This window comes from Physeter macrocephalus, chromosome 4 (genome assembly GCF_002837175.3).
Source record: "Physeter macrocephalus isolate SW-GA chromosome 4, ASM283717v5, whole genome shotgun sequence".
Lineage (NCBI taxonomy): Eukaryota > Metazoa > Chordata > Mammalia > Artiodactyla > Physeteridae > Physeter > Physeter macrocephalus.
The window spans coordinates 26,641,670-26,666,911 of record NC_041217.1 but is presented as its reverse complement, the minus strand read 5'-3'; the positions used below and the strand labels follow the sequence as shown (position 1 = coordinate 26,666,911).

The 25,242-nt window shown below is 45.2% G+C and overlaps 1 protein-coding gene across 1 annotated transcript in view; it reads right to left on the bottom strand.

Annotated features, from left to right (window-relative positions):
• Positions 1-25,242, bottom strand: part of LAMC2 (laminin subunit gamma 2) — a 62,527-nt gene that overhangs the window by 15,975 nt on the left and 21,310 nt on the right. Inside the window, exons 3-11 of the mRNA XM_024133850.3 lie at positions 17,145-17,280; positions 14,275-14,373; positions 11,307-11,443; positions 10,386-10,508; positions 9,261-9,450; positions 5,915-6,027; positions 3,088-3,306; positions 2,274-2,456; positions 1,392-1,637 (exon numbers count right to left, since the gene is read on the bottom strand). Of these exons, the coding sequence (XP_023989618.1) occupies positions 1,392-1,637; positions 2,274-2,456; positions 3,088-3,306; positions 5,915-6,027; positions 9,261-9,450; positions 10,386-10,508; positions 11,307-11,443; positions 14,275-14,373; positions 17,145-17,280 (1,446 nt within the window). The remainder of the gene's footprint in view (positions 1-1,391; positions 1,638-2,273; positions 2,457-3,087; positions 3,307-5,914; positions 6,028-9,260; positions 9,451-10,385; positions 10,509-11,306; positions 11,444-14,274; positions 14,374-17,144; positions 17,281-25,242) is intronic.

Below are 25,242 nucleotides of genomic sequence, written 5' to 3'. Positions count from 1 at the left end.
AGTATGATCATATGTCTAAGCATACTGTCATTATTTGCTTACATATTTGTGTGTCTTCCTTATTAGCATATGAGCTCTTTGGGAGCTGGAGCTGATTTATTCATTATTATAACTTCGGTGTCTAGCTCCATACTGGGTACACAGTAAGTGCTTGATAAAAGATAGTTGAGTGAAAAAATGTATGGTCTAAAGGCAGTGAAATCTCTATTAATAGCACCTTATAGATGGAATTATATAGTTTATAGTGTGCTTTCTCTTATGCTATTTTATCTTTGCAACCACTTTGAGTAAAATATTAATCATCCATATGCGGAAACAGAGGCTCAGAGAGATTAACTGGCATGATCAACGTAATACAATAGGTATGTTAAAAAAACTGGACTTGAACTCAGTACCGCTGATGTCATGTGGATGCTTCCTAGCATAGGACATCACAGCTAACCCACAGACTGGGGTCAGGGCAGGTGGAATTCGTGCCCCTGAGTAGAAGTCCCAAGTTGCACAGAGGTCCTCAGCATTTCTGGGGCTGGGGACTCTGGTGTGAGCGGGGGGGTGGCTCTGGGCTCCCTGCAGACCTCCTGGGGGGCCAGGAGTCCTCCAATCTCGGTCCCCAGAGGCACTCTCAACCTTAAAATGAGGAAGCTCCTGAGTTCTGGGCACCAGGGCTGGGCTGGGACCTTTGTGACCTAGGGGTGAGTCTGTGGGGCAGGCCAGCTCCCTAGAACGGAATTTGCCTCTAGAACAGAACACGTTCGAAGGCTTGAAAGAAGGGCTGAGCAAGAGGCCTGATCTGCACACTCATGCTTTGATCTGAAGCGGCCCCCAGGAATGCTCCACGGGAGCTACTGCTTTGAAGCCCAGTCTCCTTAGGAGACGCTTGGACTGCTACCTTTCTGTACATCAATCGCACTGACTTCCTGAGAGGGTCTCTTCAACTGCTTTACAGCCCACTCCCCTCCCACTTCAGTGTGTTCAGGCTTAGTCTCGAGCCCTTTATCACCTTCCACTTACGGGTCTGGCAGCCCCTCCCTGCCTACCAGCCTCGGGACTGGGCGCTGGAAGCAGCCCCATTTCATCTCCTCTTCCACTCTGGAGCGTAAACCTGACCTTTTGCACTTCTCCCGCCCAGCTTTTAACCCTTTCAACACCCTCCAGCTCTGACTCCAGAGCCCTGATGCAGGGGACACTGGTCTTAAGACCTCTGACAGGCGAAAGGTCCAGGCTGTTCACGAGCCAGTCGGTCAGAGAAACCAAAGTAGCACCGCGATATTACCTGCTGTTGGCCTTGCTGATTTGTATGTTCTTACACGTGTACGCACACAGGCGCGCACGCACGCACACACACACACGCACACACAGGCTGTCCAATCCGTCTAGGGGTGCAGTCCTACCTCGACACTTGTCCATTGGGTTGGGAGCCAAGGGGTCCCCAAAGTAGCCCGCTTTGCACTGGTCACAGTGGGCACCGGCTGTGCCGTGGAGGCACTTCAGACACCTGCCCGTCAGGTGGTCACAGTTCCCAGAGGCGCTGGGGTCCACGTTGTTGTTGCACTGACAGGGTTGACAAGGCCTCGCTGGGCCGTGTTCCCCAAAGGGGTCCCCAAAGTAGCCATCGGCACAGAGCTCGCAGCGGGCACCTGGAAGGAACACAGAGCCAAGCCCAAGCGATCATCCTTTGGCAGCAAAACCAGACGCAGAGGCCGAAAGTATAAATAGCCCTCTAGCGGAGCTTTCCCCGTGGACCCCAGAACAGTAGCTTCAGGAGCAGGAGCCCGTGGCCGGGGCCTGGCTCTCCCACTCCACGGTGGCCACAGATTTGAGAACACAAGCGCCTCTAGGAGCCTTCCTGCCGGTTAACTAGCTGACTGGGAAAAAGTCAGATTGAGACCCACACCACCGAGACCGCTGCTGAGGAGAAACTCTTCTTTCAGACACTGACCAGCAGAGAGATGTGACATTCATGAGGCCTCTGAGTTTTCCTTCTTCACCTTGGTTCCTTTTTAAAAACTTAGTTAAACCCTGTATTTCACCTGAAAACTTCATCTGCTAATTACAAACCTCCTAAAACAGCTTTAGATGTTTCCTCCCCGTCACTGTACACACTGCCCTTCCTCAATCCACTTCAGCTCTCGGGCATCGACGAGCTATCCTTAGCTTTAAAATGAGCCCATTTAGACTAACCCCGAGTAATGAAAACTCCCCGGGAATCCCTTGGAATAGAAGCTATCCTTGCAGATTCAGGGCGTCGGGACAGGGCAGGCAGCTGGCCTCACCGGTGACGCCGTGGGGACAGTTATCGCACACCACCTCCTCTGTCTCGGGCATCGCGGAGCAGTCGAGCCCATCGGGACAGGGGCAGGGCTTGCAGCTGCGGGGGTCACGCGGGTCGCTGTAGAAACCAATGGGGCAGTCGGCACACTCGATGTCAGGGTTTTCATCCCCTGAATAACAATCTCCTGGGAGGCAGAGGAAGAATGGAGGGCCAGAGAAATGAGCAGGGTAAAACTGTACCCTTGCTTTAATACGCGTGACATGTGCAAGTCAGAGCTTAGTAACGCACAGCCTGCCTTTCTGAAGCTTTCCCCGGAGTGCCGGAGCGCTGGCACTCTCCTCTGCCCTGGTACCAACTCTAAACATGGCCACGACCCTGAATCTCACCCTCACTCTCCCAGGCTAAGCAGACATACACTTCCTTTACCATCCATAACTTAACACTGCTCCCCTGTCCCCCAAGGCCTGACACCATTTGTCTCACGCATTCATTCCAGTCCTGACATCGCCTTTGATCTTCCCGTACAATGCTTGCAACTCGACACCAATTCCCCCACCCAGCACTGAACCATGACAGCCATTTCCTGTAACCTAGCACCTGTCTCACAACCCTGTGGCATTTCCATCTTGAAAAGGATTGAGTGTAATAAAGCGCCATGTCCATCTTCCCTGACTCCAGCCCTGCTTCCCTTAATCCTTTCCCATCTCTGAAATGAGTTCAGGCATGGTCTTTCCTACACAGCTCTCTCTTCCGCGGGAGACCTCAGTCACCTGGCTGTGCCCCCAACCATCTGGTCCAGGTGTCATTTCACTCACCTGTGTCTGGATCACAAGCCCCTCCTCCTTGGCAGTTACATGGAATACAGGTGCCAAAAGGTCCCAGTCTGGCTGAATCTCTTTTGTAGCCAGAAGCACATTCCTGGCAGAACTGTCCCTTGTACCCAACAGGACATACACATTGTTCAACCCATGGTGCTGGGGCTCCAGAGATGGGGCGAGCTGAGATCAGGGTCACATTGTCAAGGTACCCAGTACCTGCAAGAGAGGGAACACGTTAGAAGCAGCAAGTGGTACAAGTCCAAGGATCTAAAGTCAGGCCTCGCATTGGATTTTATTTTTCTTAACTCCCTGATGAAATGAAAATTCACATTTTTAAGGCAAGACAAGAAAAATTTAAACATAAAACTTTTTCTCTGTCCTTTGGCCTCCTCCTTCCCCTCTAGTTGCATTGTACATCTGCATTGTGTGTTAACCAGACCTCCCCTGTGGCAAAAATACCCGCTCAACCGTAAAGATCAATTTTTCTCCTTCTGGCGCCAGCCACGTAACTCCTTAGATGATAACACTCCTTTGTCAATCCTTTAAGGGGTCATGATGACCCCCTACTCGCCTTGTACGTGCAGACATCTTTGGTGAACTTTATGTACAATGCCAATATATCATTTCCCTTAAAGATGGCAATTAGTGCAGAACAGACTGGTCAGACAACCTGGGGAGATACTGGCCCGCACCTAATGGAAGTTCTTAGCTTAAATACTTGCTTATGACCTATTAATGTTACTAGCTATATTATATGCTGCCTATTTTACAAGATTATTGTTTCTTGCATTACCAAATGTGTGATTGAGCCTCAGATAAAATTAATGATGATTAGGCAACTTGAAACAATTTGATCAAATATATAGTTCTATAAGATTGTAATCATGCATAATAACTCTAGATATGGGAAGAAGCAACAAGAGGGAACTACTTCCTGGACAAAAACAGACTAGAAAGGCAGGCGGTCCAGAGGCTTTTGGCTACTGTTAACTGAACCTAGTCCAGTAATAGCACGTTCTGTGGCCTGTCAACGAAATCCTCGCCTGACCTGGGAATGTGCATTCCTAGCAATTGGTCACGAAATGCCTCCCAAACCTTGGTTGAACTTAAGACCGAAAGGGAAGGGATTGTAAAATAAAGAATGTCGCCCACTATCCAGTTCTACAAGAATCAAGTCTTTAGCCCCTGCAGTCACTGACCTACAGTACATCCTGAAAGGAATTCAGGGCGAAGATCAGGATGTGGCACTTTGTGCTCTAGGAAACCTGACAGAACTGGCCCTCAGATATGTAGATATTTTCAGGAGAAAATTTTATGAACCCAGTTTCTTGCATCTTCCCATACTTAGAAAAGCACTTAAACCATTAACTAAGGTATCTGTTCCTTGCAAATAGCAGTAACCTTCTACCAAGATGTGTGCTTGATTGCACATACCCTCTTGCCAAATCGCATATATACTGGCTTCCCCCTTTACCTCTTTGGAACAGTCTTCAGAACTCTCCGAGAGACTGTCTTCTGGGTTATAATTCTCATATTGGCTCGAATAAGATTTTCCATTGCTTTCTTAGATTGACAATTTTTTTAAATTTATTTATTTTATTTTTGGCTGCGTTGGGTCTTCGTTGCTGCACGCGGGCTTTCCCTAGTTGCTACGAGTGGGGGCTACTCTTCATTGCGATGTGCGGGCTTCTCGTTGTAGTGGCTTCTCTTGTTGTGGAGCACGGGCTCTAGGTGCGCGGGCTTCAGTAGTTGTGGCTCGCAGGCTCTAGAGCGCAGGCTCAGTAGTTGTGGCGCACGGGCTTAGTTGCTCCGCGGCATGTGGGATCTTCCCGGACCAGGGCTCGAACCCGTGCCCCCTGCATTGGCAGGCAGATTCTTAACCACTGTGCCACCAGAGAAGCCCTCTTAGATTGACTATTGATGAATTTTTTTCATTGATAGCCCTATCAAAGACAGTTGGTATTCGCTCACTATGCCATGCATAAAGATATAGCAGTTCATCATGACTGACTGCATAGGCTCTGGTGTCAGAAAAATCAGGGTTTAAATTCTGGCTCAATCCTCACTATCTGTGTGAATTGGGCAAGTGACAAAACACCTCAATGACTGTGTTTCCTCAACAGTAGAAGAGAAATGACAGTGGTATCTACCTCCTATGCTTCTTATGAAATTAAATGAGACAATGCATGTATTGTAGTGTGCTTGGCACATAGTAAAGATTCAATAAATTGTTACTAAGCACCTTTTCTACTTCCTGCTTTATTTGCTGTATCAGTCACATGGAAATGGTGCACGCCAGCCATGCTTCCTTTTTACATGTGTGCTAAAAAGCTTAAGGAGGTCTCATTCAAATAATCCCAATCGAGATTAGGAGTACCCAACATAGTACACAGTATATAGAAGTTCAGTAATAGGAATTAACAGAATACATGGTGATATCCGAACGTGGTAGCACCGAGTATATTCCCAAAGGAAAGTTACTCAAGAAATAAAGAGAACAGTGTTGTAGATGCGATTTCCGAGCTAAGGGAACGTGCCTTTTGCTGTAGGTTATCTTCTTCAAATAATCAGCTTTAATCTAAATTCAGAGGCTCTTTAGCAAGGAAGCATCATTCATTCTTCATTGGTGCTGACCTCTTTTCAAGAAACATTCTTTCTTAACAACTTCTTCTAGAATGTACAAATCTAGAACCAATCAGAGACTCGACATCAAAACCATTAAGTAGTTTATTTAATTGTTTGGAGACTGTCACCACCTTAGAGAGCTGAAGCAAATTAAACTAAAACCTAAGAAGAGAGAAATTCATTTCTTTTAGCCACTTACTGTATTCTCCATAGGTAGCTCGGATCCGCAGGGCTGTGAGGTTCCGCAGTAACCTCCGATACTCGAAGTAACTCAGCTGGGGGCTCCAATTACTGCTTGGATTTTCATTTAATCTGCATGATTTAAAAGCAAAAGCTGAAAAATCCAACTCTTATCAAATCTTATAATGCGTATACCCGATACAAATTATGCATGAGAATGGGGGAATAGCTAAGCCCCTTCACAGCCGTGCTTGTACGGGAATGAAGGACTGGTAGCCACATCCTCATAGGCACAAGCCTGGAACTTTCTCACTCCATGGGGAGTGCAAGCCCCACAGGATTTGACGGAGGGCATCCCAGTGCAGGAAGCCGAGCTCCTGGGGTCACAGCATCCAGTGCTGGTCCAAGTCCTCAGAGACCACTTTCTATTTTGGTCACACAAAACCTAATAGCAGGAACATCTCTGAGTTCCAGAAGCTCTGATCCTCAAGAGCCATCCTTCACTTTTGGTGTTGTTGTTTAAATGATTTGTTATCCGAGCACATTTCACCTCCTATTTTCAAAAGTCAGTTTCCACCTTCTACACTGTCCACATCTAATACTTCCTAGTTTGGCATCACGTTGCCTCAGCGCATCACATCACCAGCCCCTGTACTATTCTTCTTTATGCTGTTTTGACTTCTACTGGAATAGCTCTTCCAGGAACAATACTAACCCTTTTGTTTCATCCACTGATTCGTAAAATAACCGTTTACTGTGCACTTGGTTTGAGCCAGAAGCTGTATCAGGACGGAGGATACAAAGACAAGTAGAGTGAGGTGATCAGTGTCTCCCAGGGGTGGCGGGTAAACAAATAATTATGATACAATGCAGAAAGGGCTATAACAAAGGCATGAACAGGATGCCATAGAAACTCAGGATGGACGGTAACTTTACCTAGGATTCTGAGAAGGCTAATACAAAGGAAAAACCTGTAAGCTGAATCTTAAAGAGTAAGTTCACCAAGCTGAGAGGGTGGGAATGGGTGTTCCAGCGTGGAGAGCTGGGTGTTTGTATCGTCAGAATAAGTTGCACTCAGTTATTTAAGAACACATTGTGTGTGTGCTGTGGGTCTTCTATTCTCTATTACCTTTACCTCTGCCCTGGGGTAGGTGCCCAACAACCCTCACTTGAACCTCTGTGAATGTGTCCTGGTGGTTCAATTAAAGACCCTACCCAAACTGTCCTCCACACAGTATTTGCACCCAGCCTTCACACCTGATCACGCCAATTCTTGACTTCCAATCTCTCAGTAGCTTTCCATCATCTTGTAGGCATGGGTAAGATCTCAGTACCTTGACATGACATCCAAGAACCACCATGCTGGGTCTTTTTCCAGCATTTTCAATCTTATCTGCCCATCTCCCCTATACACGCTGTGTTCCAGCCATAAATACTGCTTACCAATCCCCTGTATTACGCCTTTCCACATTCCCACATATACTCACATGTACGGGTTGTCCTGATTTTGTCCCTGGGAAAGCTCTGTGCTTCTTCCTGTTCTCAGTCCACACACTGCATCCTTAGTAATGCTTTTCCTGGCTCCTCCAGGCAGAACTAAGACTCCGTCCTCTCCTCCCAACTCCCCATGAGCATGCACCACCACTGAAGAGATTTTGTATTGTGTTATGTTTGCGTTTTGACATGTTACATATCCTACTAGACAAGAGCTCTTGAAGGACAAAGACCACGTTTCTTCATCTTGAATTCTCAGCCTCTGACACAGTACTAAGCACTTAATAGGCACCGCCCCCTCCCCTGAACTCTCTGTACCCACCATTCAAAATTCCCATTCTAGAGAGAAAATATTTGCAAATGATGTATTTGATAAGGGATTAATATCCAAAATATACAAATAACTTATACAACTCAACATCAAAAAAACAAACAGCTTAATTAAAAAGTGGACAGAGGAAATCAATGAGCAGTTTTCCAAAGAAGGCATACAGATGGCCAGCAGACACATGAAAAGATGCTCAACATCACTAATCATCAAAGAAATGCAAATCAAAATCACAATGAGATATCATCTCACACCTGTCAGAATGGCTATTATCAAAAAGACAACAAATAACAAGTGTTAGCAAGGATGTGGAGAAAGGGGAATGTTTGTGCACTGTTGATGGGAATGTAAATTGGTGCAGGCACTATGAAAAACAGTATGGGGGTTCCTCAAAAGAGTAAAAATGGAACTACCATATGATCCAGCAAGTCTACTTCTGGGTATTCTTCTGAAAAAAACAAGAATACCAATTCAAAAAGCTATATGCACCCCTATGTTCACTGCAGCATTATTTACAATAGCCAAGATATGGAAAAGTATCCATCAATAGTGGATAAAGAAGATGTGGTATATATGTATGTATGTGTGTGTGTGTATATATATGTGTGTGTGTGTGTATATATATATATATATATATATGCAATGGAATATTATGTGAAATCTAAAAAACAAACAAACAGAACAGAACAAAAACAGACTCATAGATACAGAGCACAAACAGGTATTTGCCAGAAGGGAGGGTGTGGGGGGGATGAGTGAAATAGGTGAGGGAGATTAAGAGGTACAAACTTCCGGTTATAACATAAATGAGCCATGGGGATGAAATGTACATCCTGGGGAATATAGTCAATAATGTAATAACACTGTATGGTGACAGGTGGTAACTAGAATTATCAGGGTGATCGTTTTGTAATGTATAGAAATATCAAATCACTATGTTTTGGACCTGGAACTAGCATAGTGTTGTAGGTCAATTACACTTCAAAAAATATCCCATTCCACAGGATAACATGTAACCTCCTTAGACACACATGGGGCCATCCATGACCTTACCTCAGCCTCTTTCTCCGACCTCACTTCTCACTGTATTCCTCTCCCTGACCCCATGCTCCACTCATGCTTAACCACTTAGAATTTCCTAAATGTACGAAACTTCCTCAAACATACTTCGTCTGCCATGTTAACCTTCCCCCCTTTTCTTTCCTTAAAGAGCGGCTCTTCACTTGTCACATCTTCTTGGGAAGCTTTCCTTGATCACTCCAGTGTGAGTTACTGATATCTCCTGTGTGTGTTCAAAGCACCTGTATCCACCTTGTCCCTTACAAGCTGCACTATAATCAACTGTTTATTTTTCTCCCCCATTAGCCTGTCCGGGGCTTGTGGGCCGCAATCATGACCTGTCTCAGCACATAACACCATGTTTGGTACATAAAAGGTGCTCAGAAAAGCTTGTTGAACCGATGAATGATGATTGGATGAACAAAGGAATCAGACTTCAGTCACAGTTTGCTCTCTTTGACCCACTTGTAGTCTCTCTCTTTACCTGAATGTGTAAGTCTTGGTGACCCCACAAGGCAGTGTCTTGCCAGGTGGAATCAAGGGAGCTGTGATCCATAGACCAGCACCTTCCAGGATCACGTCATGGGCGGATGGGTGTCTGCCTCCCTTGTCCACACGGTAGTCAAAAGTCAGGCTTTGCCCATAGCTCACCTGTTGATTCCCAAGAAATTTGGCTGTGAAATAGAATTCGAAAAGATTGAGGTCAGTTCTGAGACTGGAGAAGCAAAGGAGTGAGTAAGTTTTCATCGATGTTGGCAATTTCTCTCGGAGTCCTATGTTACCGACCCATCACCCCTCCCCAGCCACCCTGCCAGAAAAGCCAGTTCATGGCAGTGGACATGGCCGTGCAGCTCTTGGCCACAAAGAAGGGTTAGTTACTGAAACGCTAAAAGGGCCTCATTATAAGACAATTCCATCCATTACATGATTCATAGCCTGGCCCCTATGACAGACCAATATGTAAAGATCCCAGGTCTATCAGCAACAATACCATTTGTTACATAATGCTTTCTAGTTTACAGAGTACTTTCACCGACATCATCACATTTGATGGCAATAATTTGTGGAGGTTGTCATTATTCTTCTCATTCAACAGCTGAGGGAACTGAAATTTGGAAAGGTTAAGAGGCCACCTTGCCCAGGAATCACATATTAGCTAAGGATATGAACTAGGATTAAAATTCTAGCCAGAAGGACTTCCCTGGTGGCTCAGTGGTTGAGAATCCTCCTGCCAATGTAGGGGATATGGGTTCGAGCCCTGGTCCGGGAAGATCCCACATGCCGCGGAGCAACTAAGCCCGTGCGCCACAACTACTGAGCCTGCGCTCTACAGCCCACGAGCCACCTTATTTCTTGTCTTGATGGGAAACCTAGAAACTTCCCATTTGACTGAAGTAGGGACCTGAACCAGGGTCTGACCACCTGGACACCCAGTTCTGCTGTACTGTGCCATGACTTTGTCAAAAAGGGCTGAAGCCCCAATTGTCTTCTGGAGATACTACTGCCCAGAACACTAAGTGATAAGATGTCTACATTTTCTAACCCCATTTTTCTATCCTGACTTCTTAGTCTTCTAAGTTGGCTTCTACGGGAAAAATACCATACATACCAGGAGCTATAAAATAGACAGGGTCTGACTGTCGTGCTGAGCTAAACACATCTCGATGGCGCTGTGACCACTGGAGTTTTGCAGGAGACCCATTTCTTTGGACAGCCTTCCAGCCATCAACATCTGAAACACAAATAAAACCACTCTGCATTTGGACAAACCTCAACATCTACTGAGTTAAACAAGGCAAGACTTGATTGCTACTCACTAGCGGTGAGTAACAAGTGGGGATTTCTTAATGTTTCCACATTCGTGTACCATCCTCAAAATCCCCGATGCACCTCTCTACTTTGTATTCACCTTCACCCACTCCTACCCTACAGCTGCTGTGACTTCTTGTCTCCGAGTCTGACTCTTGGAATAAGAGAGCATGTTTTCATCTGCCTGTCATTTGCATTTTTATTTTATTTACATAAACAGGGTCTGGCCTTAGTGAGGTAAGAGGGTCCAGTACGTTCAAAGAGAAACTCAGAGTTGAAATCATATTAATCTCCCACATTTTTAGAGTGCTTTGTAGCTTGGTAACTAATTTCACATAAATTAACTCGTTTGGCGTATGTGAATGCGGTATTATTAGCGAATGTGAATTCCAGGAAGACTCATGTTAAGCCCTTCAATCCAAAAGAATGATTCTTTTGTGGTTTTAAAATAGATGGGATGGGAAATGCAGGGAGATGAAAATCTGGTCTCTTTGTAGTTATTTTTTTAAGTTATTCATAAGCTGGTCTGAGTAAACTATTCAGCTATAACTTTTACAAGACACTAGGCTCTTCCTTATTGCTTGACAAAATAATATACATTTAAAGCGAGAAGAGAGTTGCTAAAGATGACTCAAGGACCCCATCCTGCGGATGGAAGTCTATAAGCACAAAACCCTATACAACATTAAAAGCAAAAAACCTAGAAAACAGATCGCTTTACCTTGATCGAAGGTAGAGGCGATTTTATGGACACTGTAGTCTCCAGAGCTTCCGCAGCTGGCTGAATGCCCGTAGCAAAAACACTGGGTACAGCCCTCAGGGTTTCCCCCATCCAGGTGATAGTAACCTGGTCGGCACCTGCAGTGATGTTTTAGAAATCAGGACAATATTATAGGTTATTTCTTGTCCCTATAGAGAATATGACGACTGATCATTTCTACTTTCTCTTCCACCCGGCCCATTAATTCCCAGAGGTGAGAAATACTAAGTTGCACATACCACCCCCAACTCCCAGACCCCTTGATGGACAAATCACAGCTCCCCATTAAGAAAGCACAAAAGGGCTTCCCTGGTGGCGCAGTGGTTAAGAATCCACCTGCCAATGCAGGGGACACGGGTTCGAGCCCTGGTCCAGGAAGATCCCACATGCCGCGGAGCAACTAAGCCCATGCGCCACAGTCTACCAAGCCTGCACTCTAGAGCCTGCGAGCCACAACTACTGAGCCCGCACGCCTAGAGCCTGTGCTCCACAACAAGAGAAGCCACCACGATGAGAAGCCCGTGCGCCGCAACAAAGAGTAGCCCCGCTGGCCGCAACTAGAGAAAGCCCGTGCGCAGCAACGAAGACCCAACACAGTCAATTAATTAATTAATTAATTGATTGATTAATTTAAAAAGAAAGCATGAAGAAGATTCACTTTCTCTTGCTCTGGTAAAGCAGTATCACGTTTGACGTGATGGTCTGGAAACAGTGATTTTTCCCATCCTTGGTGAGGAATTGAGTGGGCAAAGATGGGGAGGAGTCAGGTAGGGATATGCAGAGCTGGCCCTGTCCTGGAGTAAGTATTTAACGGGGGCAAAAGGGTGGGAAGTGGGGACCAGCAAAAGAAAGGCAAATGCTCCTGCCCCAGCACCCACTCAGCTGTACTGACCCCTCCCAGACCACCCTCCCTGGCATTACCCACCATCCCTGCCCCTGTACCTCGGCTCTGACCCCCAGGGGAGGGGCAGGTGCGGTTATGACAAAAAAGGATGGCTAGAGGCTCCTACAAAAGCAAAATGTAGGCTGGCCTCCCCTCTGCTCCTAGCTCAAGCCCTCCGGTGACTTCTCTGAGGACCGCAGCTGGCAGACAAGTCCCGGAGGCTGGGGTTATAGAGAAGAGGGCAGGGGAAGCCGGGAAGGATTTGTTTTCTTCTCTGTTCAAGTTAACGACATCCTTCTACATGAAATAATGGTAGTTTCCTTTATCATTTATTTAGCACTCGTGATATGCCAGGCACCTTACTTATGCTCCCTCATTTAATCCTCAGTACAACCTTATGAGATAGGAATTGTTATTTCCAAATTTCTTAGATGATAAGACCAAGGCCAGAGAGGTTAGGAAACTTGTTCAAGGTCATACAGCTGGTAAGTGGCTGAGACAAAATTCAAACTCAGGTATATCTGCTGATAAATTACGTGGTCTAATCCCCTGGACTATATGTCAAGAATATGTTCATTGTGCAAAATCACAGAAAAGCAGTTTAGCCGTGAACAACAGATGCTTCAGAGACCAGCTGTAAATAAATAAGTTTTTTTTTTCCTATAGAGAAAGGGTTTAAAAAATCATTATATTTTCTGTGGAGGAAACCTTCAGATTAAAAGAGATTAAAAACCAAGGAAGGAAGGAAAGAAGGAAGGAAGGAAGGAGGGAAGGAGGAGGGGAGGAAAGAAGTGGGTCGGCACAGAAAGGGTGGAGAGGGAATGATAAAGGAAGGGAGGTGGGGGGAGGGAAGTGAAGGGAATCAAGGCAAAACTAAACCACCGTGTTTAAGGATGTACTTGGGTAATTAATTATGAAAAAAAGTAAGTAAGTCAGAATAGTGGTGACTTCTAGGAAGGAGGGAGGGTGTTATGAGGCTGGCAAATTTTTAGCAAAGGTCGATTTCATATAATTGGTCCTGCTGACATTTGTTTTATGTGACTTTCTATTTCTGTGTTCTATTTTGAAATTTAAAATGCTTTCAGAAAGTGACTCCTTTTTTAACACTTAAAGCTATGTTTCCTCATCCCCCCACCTCAGCAGCAAAGAACCCCCTGAAAACAAAAGCCAGGAATGTACCTGGCATTTCCTCTGCCCAGGTATACACGACTGGCAGGATGCCAACGAACTGCTTTCTTTCTTTTAAGGAAATCAGGGGGAAGCCTTTACCTCTGGGGCCTACCTCGAAGCCCTCTACTCACAACAATCTCAGGGGAGGGAAGAGTTTTAAGTCTGGGCATAGTTTGTACTTAAGGAATTTCCTGCAGCAGCAACTGAAGGTGGATCGACCTGGTTGCACCACCTGTCCCAACGTGGTTTGGGACCCAAAGGGCTCTTACATCTCCCCCCACTAGTTCATGTGTGTGCACATAACCACCATCTCATCCCCGGTCCTTCTCAGCACAAGACGGTTATCTGAGGCCATACACTGCGATATTCCCACCTACTAAGATTTTCCCAACATGTTTAATTAGACCAGGCCTTTCCTGGGACCAGGTTGAGTCATGTGACCTCATCGCAGTGTACCACCTTGTATAGAGCACCTGGGATTCAGAGCCAGCTGGCCAGGGACTCACCGGGACCCTGTGCCTCTGTCACAGCATAAACAGAGAAGGGACCCAGAGCAAAAGCTTGGAGTCCAGTGAGATTTGGGGCCTTGGTTGCACTTTTTTTAAGGTCTAGTTTTTGAGGGAAGTCCCAGTGGTTAAGGCTCTGCGCTTCCAATGTAGGGGGCACGGTCGGGGAACTAAGCACGCCATGCAGCGCGGCCAAAAAGTAAAATTAAACATAAATAAATAAAGCCTAGTTTTTGAGGACAGGGGGCAGGAAGAAGGTATCAACATTTGTTTGGTGTCCCTTTTCCGTAATTGCACTCAGAGGATGAATTCTCATGCTAGTTGCCGAGGGACACCCCACTGTGTCCGTAGGGTCACAGTTCACACAGACCTATCACAGCGCCCTCCGGTGACAGCTGGCTTGCAGACACAGCGGCCTGTGTCACAGGGCCCCGAGATGCCAGCTGGATCACAGTCACACTTGGAGTCTCTGAGAAAGAAGAAAAAGAAAATTAGGGATGTGTTTCCAAATACTTTGCAACTATACACGTGAAGATCAAGCACTCCTAAGCAAATGTCACCAACTTGAGTCAATCTTTCATCTTCAGTGAGGCCTCTCTTAGCTATTCTTGTCCATGCTAATCTCTCTCAGACCCTTTAAGAATTCGTTTGTCCATGCGAGTGCTGCTCAAAGTGTGGTCTGTGGCCGGCAGCCAGTCCAGGAACCGTTTGCTACCCAATCCTATAAAGAGGAGGGGTTTTCCCCAGTATATAAACCACATTCATCACAAAACTGTTTAGTTTAGTTTGGATGACTGGGTCAGTTGATGTAAAAAAAAAAAGTTATCATTTGTTTCCCTATTATTTAATTCAATGGTGTCTGCTTTCATCGTGATTGATTCCATCTACTTGCTTTCGGTTCATTTAGTTCTTTCTTCTGGTGACACTTCTATTGACATATGATTCATACCATGTAATTCACCCATTTAAAGTATACAATTCAATGGGTTTTAGTTCATCCTCAGAGTTGTGCAACCAGCGCCACAACCAAGTTGAGAACACTTTTATTACTCCAGAAAGATACCCCGTGTCCTTTAGCAATCACCCCCATTCCCTCCCTCCAGCCCTAGACAACCGCTGAGCAACTTTTGTCTCTGTAGATTTGCTTATTCTGAACACTTCCTATAAATGGAACGGTACAACATGTGGCCTTTTGTGTTTGGCTTCTTTCACTTAATATGTTTTCAAGATTCATCCATGTTGTACCATGTATCAGTAGTTCCTTCTTTTTATGGCTGAATAAAATCCTGTCACGTGAATATACTACAGTTTGTTCAACCATTCATTGGAATGGACATTTGGGTTGTTTCCACTTTTTAGCTATTAGGAATAATGCTAACGTGAACATCTGTGTACAAGTTTCTGTGCAGATACATGTTTTCATATCTCTTGAATGTATACCTAGGAGTTAAATTGCTACTAGTTTCGCTGTTTCTTTTTTGGTCGCAAGACTTTCTCGATGAAAAAAAATCAGTATTTTCATCATTTAAGTTTAGCACAATCTCCTTGACTTGTGCAGACTAGAGCTTTGACTAATGACTGACTAATCAAAGCACCGGCCTCTGTCACTGAGTTTGGCACGTAAGCACATGTGTTTATCTCATGCGTCTAAAACCAAGTCTGTTGTCTTTTCCCTACTGACCTGCTCCTCCTCTGACGGCCCCATGACCCCGTCTAATCCTGCCAAGCCTGCATCTGACTCCTCCTTCTCCCTCACATTCCTCATCCAGTCAGATGCCAAGTCCTAACCGGCTTGCTGAAGATTTCTTTCCCAATCTTCATCTTTCAATTCCCACAGTCTCCTCCCCATCTTGGTCCCTCTATACCATTATCAGGATCCTCTGAGAAACATGTGTTCAGCACCTGCTGGTTGCTAAGCACCAGGGATAGTAAGAAATAGGAAACAGCCCTGTTCTCTAGGAGTCTCAAGGCAGGGCAGATACATGAACGGCAATGGCAATAAAGCATAAGGCCAGTGTAACCAAGCTGGAACACCCTCTGTGTGCCTCTTCCTGCAGCGGTGAACAAGACAAAGCCCAAGTGCGGCTTACGTTCTAGTGGGAGAGACAGATAAACAGATGCATGTAGAAAATGAGAGACTGTAAAACAACAGAGTCAGAACACGGAGGGGTGGGGATTGGTCTGGAAGGCCTCTGTGAGGAGATGGAGGGATGGAGCCGGTGAAGCTCTGCATGGCTCTGAGGGGGGGAAGAGTGCTCTAGACCAAGGCCGAAGTCACCTACGCTTGGCTCCTTTGAAGAAGAAAAGGAAGGCTGGGAGGGGATGAGAAATGGAGCAGGAGCCTAAGGCCAAGGATGGAGGGGGCAGAAGGGTCTTGCGGGGCCCTACCTGCCTAGATAAGAAGTTTGGATCTCATTCTAGGTGGGAAAGGAGCTAATGGAAATTTGGAGCAGAGCCGTGATATAACACACTTCATGTTTTACAAGGGTTTACAAAAGAGAGACAGGGCCCAGGGAGGGGTCAGGGAAGTCTGGGAGAGAACAATCCACATAAAGGCCCAGATGGTAAGAGAACTTGGGCCAGTGGTAATGGGGATGGTGCAGGCATGGTGGTGGGTGGGTCTCATATGGGCAAGGGGCTGGAAACACGGGCAATGGGGAGGCGATTCCTCTGTGGGTGGCCTTCTAGCCAATGGCTTCCCTGCCAAGATCCCCCTCCTCTAAGCCAGCCCAACACGCTGCCGGCTCTGCATCTCTGTGGGTTGGTCATGTGACTTCCAATCTATGCTCCACCTTCTTCCAAAAAGGAAGTTGAGGAGGGATTAAAATTATGCAGAAAGTTCTTCTACTCTGAGTCTATTTATGTGAAACGAGTTCCAGGTTAAAATTTGAAGGACTCTTTACTTCCATCCTAGTTCATCTAAAGGAGGGGCAGCTGTCAGGGTGAAGACCACAGGCTCCAGAGACAAAACTCTGAGCCTGAATTTTAAGTCCACCCTCACCAGCAACACTGGGCATCTTCTTTATCCTCTCACGATTTCAGTTTCTTATCTTTAACACAAGCATAATGCTAATCCCAATTTTTTAGGATTATTGTGAGGAGTCAATGAGATGACCCACGTGAAGTCCTCGAAACGGTGTTTCAGTAACTCAGTTACTCAGTAAATGTGAAGTGGTCCCTAATGTTGATACAATTGCCATTATTCACAGCGGAAGCCACAGTGATGGGGCAGGCCCTTACAGGAGCCTCTGGTCTTGGGTGCACCCAGCCTCAGTGAAGGTGTGGAAGCCTGGCAGACAGCGGTCACATCTGTCTCCTGTCACACCTGGCTTACAGCTGCATCGTCCAGCATTGTCACATCGAGCGCTAAGAGAACCTGTAAGCACAAGGTAGGGAAAAGGAAAGAAAAGGAAATATTTAATTTATGCAACATTAGGAAGAAAACATCACCATATGGGAGCTCAATAAATACTAAGTAATAACCACCACCTGCTGCTTCTAGTAATTCTTTCACATTATCTGGATATGCATCCACCCACTAGGGAAAGTTCTGACAGCCAAGGATAGCTTCTTCAGGGAAAGGAACAGAAATGACTCCTGAAAGCATTATTATTTATATATCTGCTCTGGTTTCAACATTAAGTAGTTTGTCAAATCCTTGAGATCTCAAGAAGGAACGCCGGTGAATGAGCATTTCGGCCTCCACGAAGACAGGATGAGACAGTGAGCCACATTCTCCCTTCTCTCTGGCAGGCGAACGCCATCTTTTAAGGGGCAGTGCTTGTATGGTATGATTTTAAGAGTACAAAAAAGCCTCTTAACCAAAAACATCTCTACCTACCTGGAGTGGCAGAAATTCTCACCCCTTGTAAGGCGTGAAGACCCTGTGCACTTTACCTGGTTTGGGGCACTAGAGCACTTGTCCTGTGATTAATTTTTTATAGCCATGCTCTGTAAAATGGGACCTCGCAGACTGAGTATGGATGAAAGGCAAGAGGTGCTCAGGATAACAAAATGTGCCACTCTGGAATCCAGCCACCCCTCACTGCACCCCCTTCCACACCCCAGTTCCAGCCTCCCTCTTCTCTCACCTGGACCCTACCTCACACTCTTCCTCCCGCCTCCATCCTTGCCTCCCTAGGCTCCATTCTCTCTACAGAAGCCAGAGTGCTCCTTTTCAATTGGAATTCAGATCATATGACTCATCTGTTTAAGTCTTCCAGTGGGTCCCCACTCTGAGCGGAATAAAGTGCAAACTCCGTACCACGGCCTACAGACTCGACCTCTCTTGCTTCATCTCCCGCTCTCCTTCACTGAGGTCCAGCTCCCCAGCTCCCCTCCCTGTTCCTGGAATGTGCTAACTGCTTCTCTCCTCTGGGCATTTGCACCTGCTTCTCCCTCAGCCTGGAATGCTCTTTCCCCAGAACCTCCCCTCCTTGGCCCATTCTCAGCACTTACATCTTGATTAAATATTACTTCCCTAGAGAAACCTTCTCTGACTCTCATATCTAAAATATCCATCCGACTGTTTCCCCAGTCCTTAGCCCTGCTTACCGATGACTACCTCAGCTTATGTTCCCTGCTGTATCCCCAGCACCCTACACAAAGAAGAGGCTCAGAAATCTGTTGGATTAATTAACCCTTAAGAAAGAGGATGTGGCTATTGTGAAAGGAGTTAGGAAAAAGCCAAAAGATGAGGTGGAAGGTGGCTCACCTACTTGATAACTTCCCAGCAGTTGGCGAAATTATAAAGTAATCCCTATATTCCAACTAACTGTGATAATTAGGCTATTCATAATCTATAAAGTCAACAGAACTCTAGCCATTAGCTCCTTTTTTTTCTAATTTCTTACCAGTCTGTGAACTTTTAATTCACTTGTGGATACAATTCAAATCAATAAAAGTATTGGCTCTGTATCTACAGCTGCAGGTGAAACATGAAATAAATTAGTCACATTCACAGTTAGAGTCTGTGAAAGTCTCTATGTCAACTCTGCAACGCTTGAAAGGGCCCTCAGTGATAATAACATAAACTACATTTTTTGAGCACCTGCTCAAAAAAATTCAGTGTGAGACACTGAATTGGGCGCTTTATATTAGCTCACCGCATCTGCTGGTGAACTAAGAACTGATGGAAGGATAACAAAGCCATTCGTGGATAATAGGGAGTTCTCAGAGGATCAGGCAGGTGGTGACGAGATCAGATGTGCAGTTTAGAAGGTCAACTCTAGAGCAACTGCACGAGGGCTTGGGGACAGGAGAGCAGCAGACTCTCAGGGCAGAAATCCTCCCCTGACACGATGGCCAGATTAGAGGAGTCTGGATGAGAAGGGCAGGAGGGACACGCTGTGAGAGCCACTGCAGATGTAGAATGAACAGACTTGGGCTGTTCAGCCCAAGTTGAATGGGGGAGGGGTGGATCAACATAGACGACAGCAGGTCCCCAGAGGGCAACGCTAGATATGAGGCTCCTGACAAAGCAGAGAAGGCCAGAGGAGGAACAGGGCCTCACACTGAATCATCAAGAGAAGATAACCAGTTTAGTTTGGGACACGATGAACTTAGGTGAAACTGTTCATCTGGAGCTCAAGAAAGAGGCTGCAGATGAAGACTTAGGAGCCTTCAGCCCACAGGCAAAACAGGAAGCCATAGCAAGTGTAAGGTCGCTCCAGGAGCAGATAGACAGAGGAGGGGAAGGTGCCTTGGACAGAAATGGAACCTCACTGATTAAGGAAAAGGTGATGGGAGCAGGGAGAAGTCTCACGGAGGAGAATTCTGAGAAGAGTTAAGGGAGAAGGAAGAGGGGATGGTTTTCAGGATCTAAGGCAAGAGAGCGTTTAACAAGATGAGAGTGAGGAGAGACCACTGGGGTTGGCACTTAGAGACAAACAGCAGACGGGGCGAAGAAGGTAAATTCCTGTTTGAATTTATGCTCTGATGAGTAACATTAAATGTTCCTTCTTTAATACCATTTAATTATTTTTAACATAAATGGGTGTTAATCTGGGACCCAGAAACACATTGTTTTTCTCCATTCAAATTAATGGAAACTATGCTTTCAATTTAAGAAAACTCTTCCTACAGTAGTTTTTCAGAAATAAATTATTCTTTTTTTTTTTAATTTTTATTTATTTTTGGCTGCGTTGGGTCTTCGTTGCTGAGCTCAGGCTTTCTCTGGTTGTGGCGAAAAGGGGCTACTCTTCCTTGTGGTGCGCGGGCTTCTCATTGCTGTGGCTTCTCTTGTTGCAGAGCACGGGCTCTAGGCACGTGGGCTTCAGTAGTTGTGGCACTCAGGCTCACTAGTTGTGGCTCACGGGCTCTAGAGCGCAGGCTCACTAGTTGTGGCGCACGGGCTTAGTTGCTCCGCGGCATGTGGGATCTTCCCGGACCAGGGCTCGAACCCGTGCACCCCGCATTGGCAGGCAGATTCTTAACCGCTGCGCCACCAGGGAAGCCCTAAAATGACTAATATTTAAAATTTAAACCAAGAGAGATTGCTTCCTTTTGAGAACCCTTTAAAAATATATACACTTGCATTTTTAAATAGCACTATTATTACTATTATTTAATCATTATATTTAGTAATAATTAAATTATTATCTAAGACATGTCTTAAATAATAACTCAAATGTTTTAGTCTTGAGTAATCCACTGCCTGGGTCATATATATGTAAAAAAAATAAAATTAAGAGAACAAGTCCAATATCATTGATGTCTACACAGATCTCAAGAATTTAGGTATCGGGGAGGAAAACACACACACACACACACACACACACACACACAGAGTGAATTTCAAAGTATCCACAAAACGTTATCAGGGTTATAAGAATTGAGGATAATTCAGCCCTGTTGCTGAGCCCACAAAATCATCACTTAAAAATAAGCCTAGTTGCTATATTTAGGAGAAATTGATGTGTCGTCCAAAATCTGTGACCACTTCGGGGATTATGAGTGCTGTTGGCTTCATTTGCCATGCATGGAATGGTAGCTTTTGGTAAGATGAATTCTGCATTTAAAATTGAATATAGGGCTTCCCTGGTGGCGCAGTGGTTGGGAATCTGCCTGCCGATGCAGGGGAACCGGGTTCGCGCCCCGGTCTACTTCCCTCTCTAAGCCTCTGATACCTCATTTGTAAAATGAAAATCATAATAGCACCCTCTTCATAGGGTTCTTTGTGAAGATTAAATTAATTACTGGATGAAAGCATTTAGAAAAGTGCCTGGCATAGAGTAAGTGTGTAATGCATGGTAGCTATCATACAAGATATAAATCATCGCTGGGCTCCACTGCTTCCTACTAGGCTGTTCACCCTGAGTCTGAGATATCTATTCCCCCAAAGAAAAGAAAGAGCCAGGCTCACTGTTGCTGGGTGGGCAATGGACTACACAGTGTAAAAGAAATGATGGCATGGTAAAGCTTCATTACCATCTCTCTTTGCTAGGCTGCAGGCTCCTGTCTATTCTGAGACTAATAACCTTGTCTTCAGGCCAGGCTTTCCAGCTGAGCCAATTATATTTCTCATCACATTCTAGCTGATTATTTTGCTGGGATGACCCAACTCCAGTGACTCACAACAAAGCTGCATAACCTAAGAGGATACAGGATCTTCAGAGAGGTTAAATGCCCATTCAAGTAGAATCATTTTTCTTTTAATTTTTCTTTACGACGTTCTTTGAGTCAGAGGGAGAATTGCTTAACCCAAAGGACTCTGGATGCTGAGTCAAAGCCATAAAGCTGAGCAAATCTGACTCAAACCATATAATAGCAGCAAGTCTGAAGACTCTGGGAATGATTGCTGGTATATGGGTCTGTATCACCACAGGGTCACCCCAGTTTTCTATAAGGCTCCCTGACACACTCTACCATCAAGTCATGGCTAGGCCAAAATCTGCCCATTTTTAGACTCTTTCAGCCGCTGCTAAGAAATGGCTCCGCAGAACTACACTTAGTCATAGCCATGCACTAAGGCTATACTTTTTGGTAGACTAATATTGATCATATTATGCTATTAAACACTTTCTGGCAAAGAGGAGAAACAGATACTACCAAGGAAGATAAAAGACAAATAAGGTAGCCTTAAAAAGTCCCAACTTATTAACCTCTCTTTCCCTCTTTACATTTACTAACTTGTCTTTACTGTCTGCCCACGATGAATATAGCAGGATGTGTGCGTCTGCGTACACAAAAACTACCTATAGTTCTGAGAATACAGCAGTGGGTGATACATTTAAGACAACAACAACAAAAACAGGCTCTCCTATGAACCAGCCACCCTGTTAGGTGCTTCCTATTTGTTGTTCTGTTTTCTCTTGTTCACAGCCCTGTGAATGACTCTAATCTGCCTATTTCTTTGTCTGTCTCTTCTACTAGTATCACTTCATATTGCTAGCACCCAGCACAGCACCAGAAACAGATCTTTCTAATCTTTTATTTTTTGAGAGGTCGGTCAAAGGGACAGTTATGAATAGGAAGAACTATCACTGGAAGAGTGCAAGCTTCTTTGTTCCCAGGTCACAGACTGTTATCTGCCAGGAAAGTAATCGCGTGTCTCTCTTGGGACTAGAATTCAAACTAATGTACCCTAAAGACCACAGCTGGTTCCTATAACCCAGACTTAAGAAAAACATATTTCCTTTCAGATTGCAATTGCTAAAAAGAACAGTATCTTCCCAATTGTTCTAGAAATTGAACATCTCCCTCTTGGTCTGCTCTGTCTCTCTCCCTGCCTCCCTCCCTCCCCATTCTCTCCCCTCCCCCTCACACCCTCCCCTTTCTCTCCCCTCCCCCCTCCCTCTTTCTTTCCCCCTTTACCCAGCTACCTTTGGAGTTACAGTTGCAGGGTAAACAGCGGTCTCTGTCTCTCTGGCGGTAAAATCCTTCCTTGCACCTCTGGCAGTGAATGCCACCCGTGTCGTCACTGCAGTGGAGGCAGCGGAATCCATTTCCTGTCAGTCTGTGAAGTTCCTCATCAAACACACATTGCCTGGACTTCCCACTGCAATCACAGACTAGGGTCAGGGCAAAAAAAGACATCGTCAGCAGGAAACAAGTCAGGGGCAGTCCTCCCAGGCGTTTTATTATTATGACTACAAATGATGCCCAGGGTACTACATATTAATTCAAACTGCTCAACGGCAGAAGGTAAGGGGGTCAAATGGGCCACCTGATGATGGAGAGCGTTCTCGCTTTACCTAAGGAAGCAGTGCCGGTCGGGTGTTGCCTGGGAGAACACGAGAGAACGTGAGGTCAGTGTTGCCTGACAGTGTTGCCAACTCCTCCAGAGAAACCCAAAATCTTTATTATGTGTTTCTATGTGAAAAGTCCTGATTTAAATATTTGCAAGGAATTCATTTTTAAAATTCTGTGCAACCCCATAGTACAAGTCTGTGAGCTGGCAACGGGAGAGGCCACAACAATGAGAGGCCCGCGTACCGCAAAAAAAAAAAAAAAAAAAAAAAAATTGAATATACAACAAATTCCCTTGGGAAGTTATTATTTGAAAGTGAAAAATACCTCCTGGCTGGTTGGGCAACTGAGAAATCACATAAGGAATTAAATTTGTGCCACTGATTTAGTGACCTGTGCAGCCAACATGTAGCCAGAGATGGCGCATGGTGGGTACGGTCCCTGCCACCAACATGCTACTCAGTCCTCAAGTTTCATAACTTCCCTCTCTAAGCCTCTGATACCTCATTTGTAAAATGAAAATCATAATAGCACCCTCTTCATAGGGTTCTTTGTGAAGATTAAATTAATTACTGGATGAAAGCATTTAGAAAAGTGCCTGGCATAGAGTAAGTGTGTAATGCATGGTAGCTATCATACAAGATATAAATCATCGCTGGGCTCCACTGCTTCCTACTAGGCTGTTCACCCTGAGTCTGAGATATCTATTCCCCCAAAGAAAAGAAAGAGCCAGGCTCACTGTTGCTGGGTGGGCAATGGACTACACAGTGTAAAAGAAATGATGGCATGGTAAAGCTTCATTACCATCTCTCTTTGCTAGGCTGCAGGCTCCTGTCTATTCTGAGACTAATAACCTTGTCTTCAGGCCAGGCTTTCCAGCTGAGCCAATTATATTTCTCATCACATTCTAGCTGATTATTTTGCTGGGATGACCCAACTCCAGTGACTCACAACAAAGCTGCATAACCTAAGAGGATACAGGATCTTCAGAGAGGTTAAATGCCCATTCAAGTAGAATCATTTTTCTTTTAATTTTTCTTTACGACGTTCTTTGAGTCAGAGGGAGAATTGCTTAACCCAAAGGACTCTGGATGCTGAGTCAAAGCCATAAAGCTGAGCAAATCTGACTCAAACCATATAATAGCAGCAAGTCTGAAGACTCTGGGAATGATTGCTGGTATATGGGTCTGTATCACCACAGGGTCACCCCAGTTTTCTATAAGGCTCCCTGACACACTCTACCATCAAGTCATGGCTAGGCCAAAATCTGCCCATTTTTAGACTCTTTCAGCCGCTGCTAAGAAATGGCTCCGCAGAACTACACTTAGTCATAGCCATGCACTAAGGCTATACTTTTTGGTAGACTAATATTGATCATATTATGCTATTAAACACTTTCTGGCAAAGAGGAGAAACAGATACTACCAAGGAAGATAAAAGACAAATAAGGTAGCCTTAAAAAGTCCCAACTTATTAACCTCTCTTTCCCTCTTTACATTTACTAACTTGTCTTTACTGTCTGCCCACGATGAATATAGCAGGATGTGTGCGTCTGCGTACACAAAAACTACCTATAGTTCTGAGAATACAGCAGTGGGTGATACATTTAAGACAACAACAACAAAAACAGGCTCTCCTATGAACCAGCCACCCTGTTAGGTGCTTCCTATTTGTTGTTCTGTTTTCTCTTGTTCACAGCCCTGTGAATGACTCTAATCTGCCTATTTCTTTGTCTGTCTCTTCTACTAGTATCACTTCATATTGCTAGCACCCAGCACAGCACCAGAAACAGATCTTTCTAATCTTTTATTTTTTGAGAGGTCGGTCAAAGGGACAGTTATGAATAGGAAGAACTATCACTGGAAGAGTGCAAGCTTCTTTGTTCCCAGGTCACAGACTGTTATCTGCCAGGAAAGTAATCGCGTGTCTCTCTTGGGACTAGAATTCAAACTAATGTACCCTAAAGACCACAGCTGGTTCCTATAACCCAGACTTAAGAAAAACATATTTCCTTTCAGATTGCAATTGCTAAAAAGAACAGTATCTTCCCAATTGTTCTAGAAATTGAACATCTCCCTCTTGGTCTGCTCTGTCTCTCTCCCTGCCTCCCTCCCTCCCCATTCTCTCCCCTCCCCCTCACCCCCCCCCC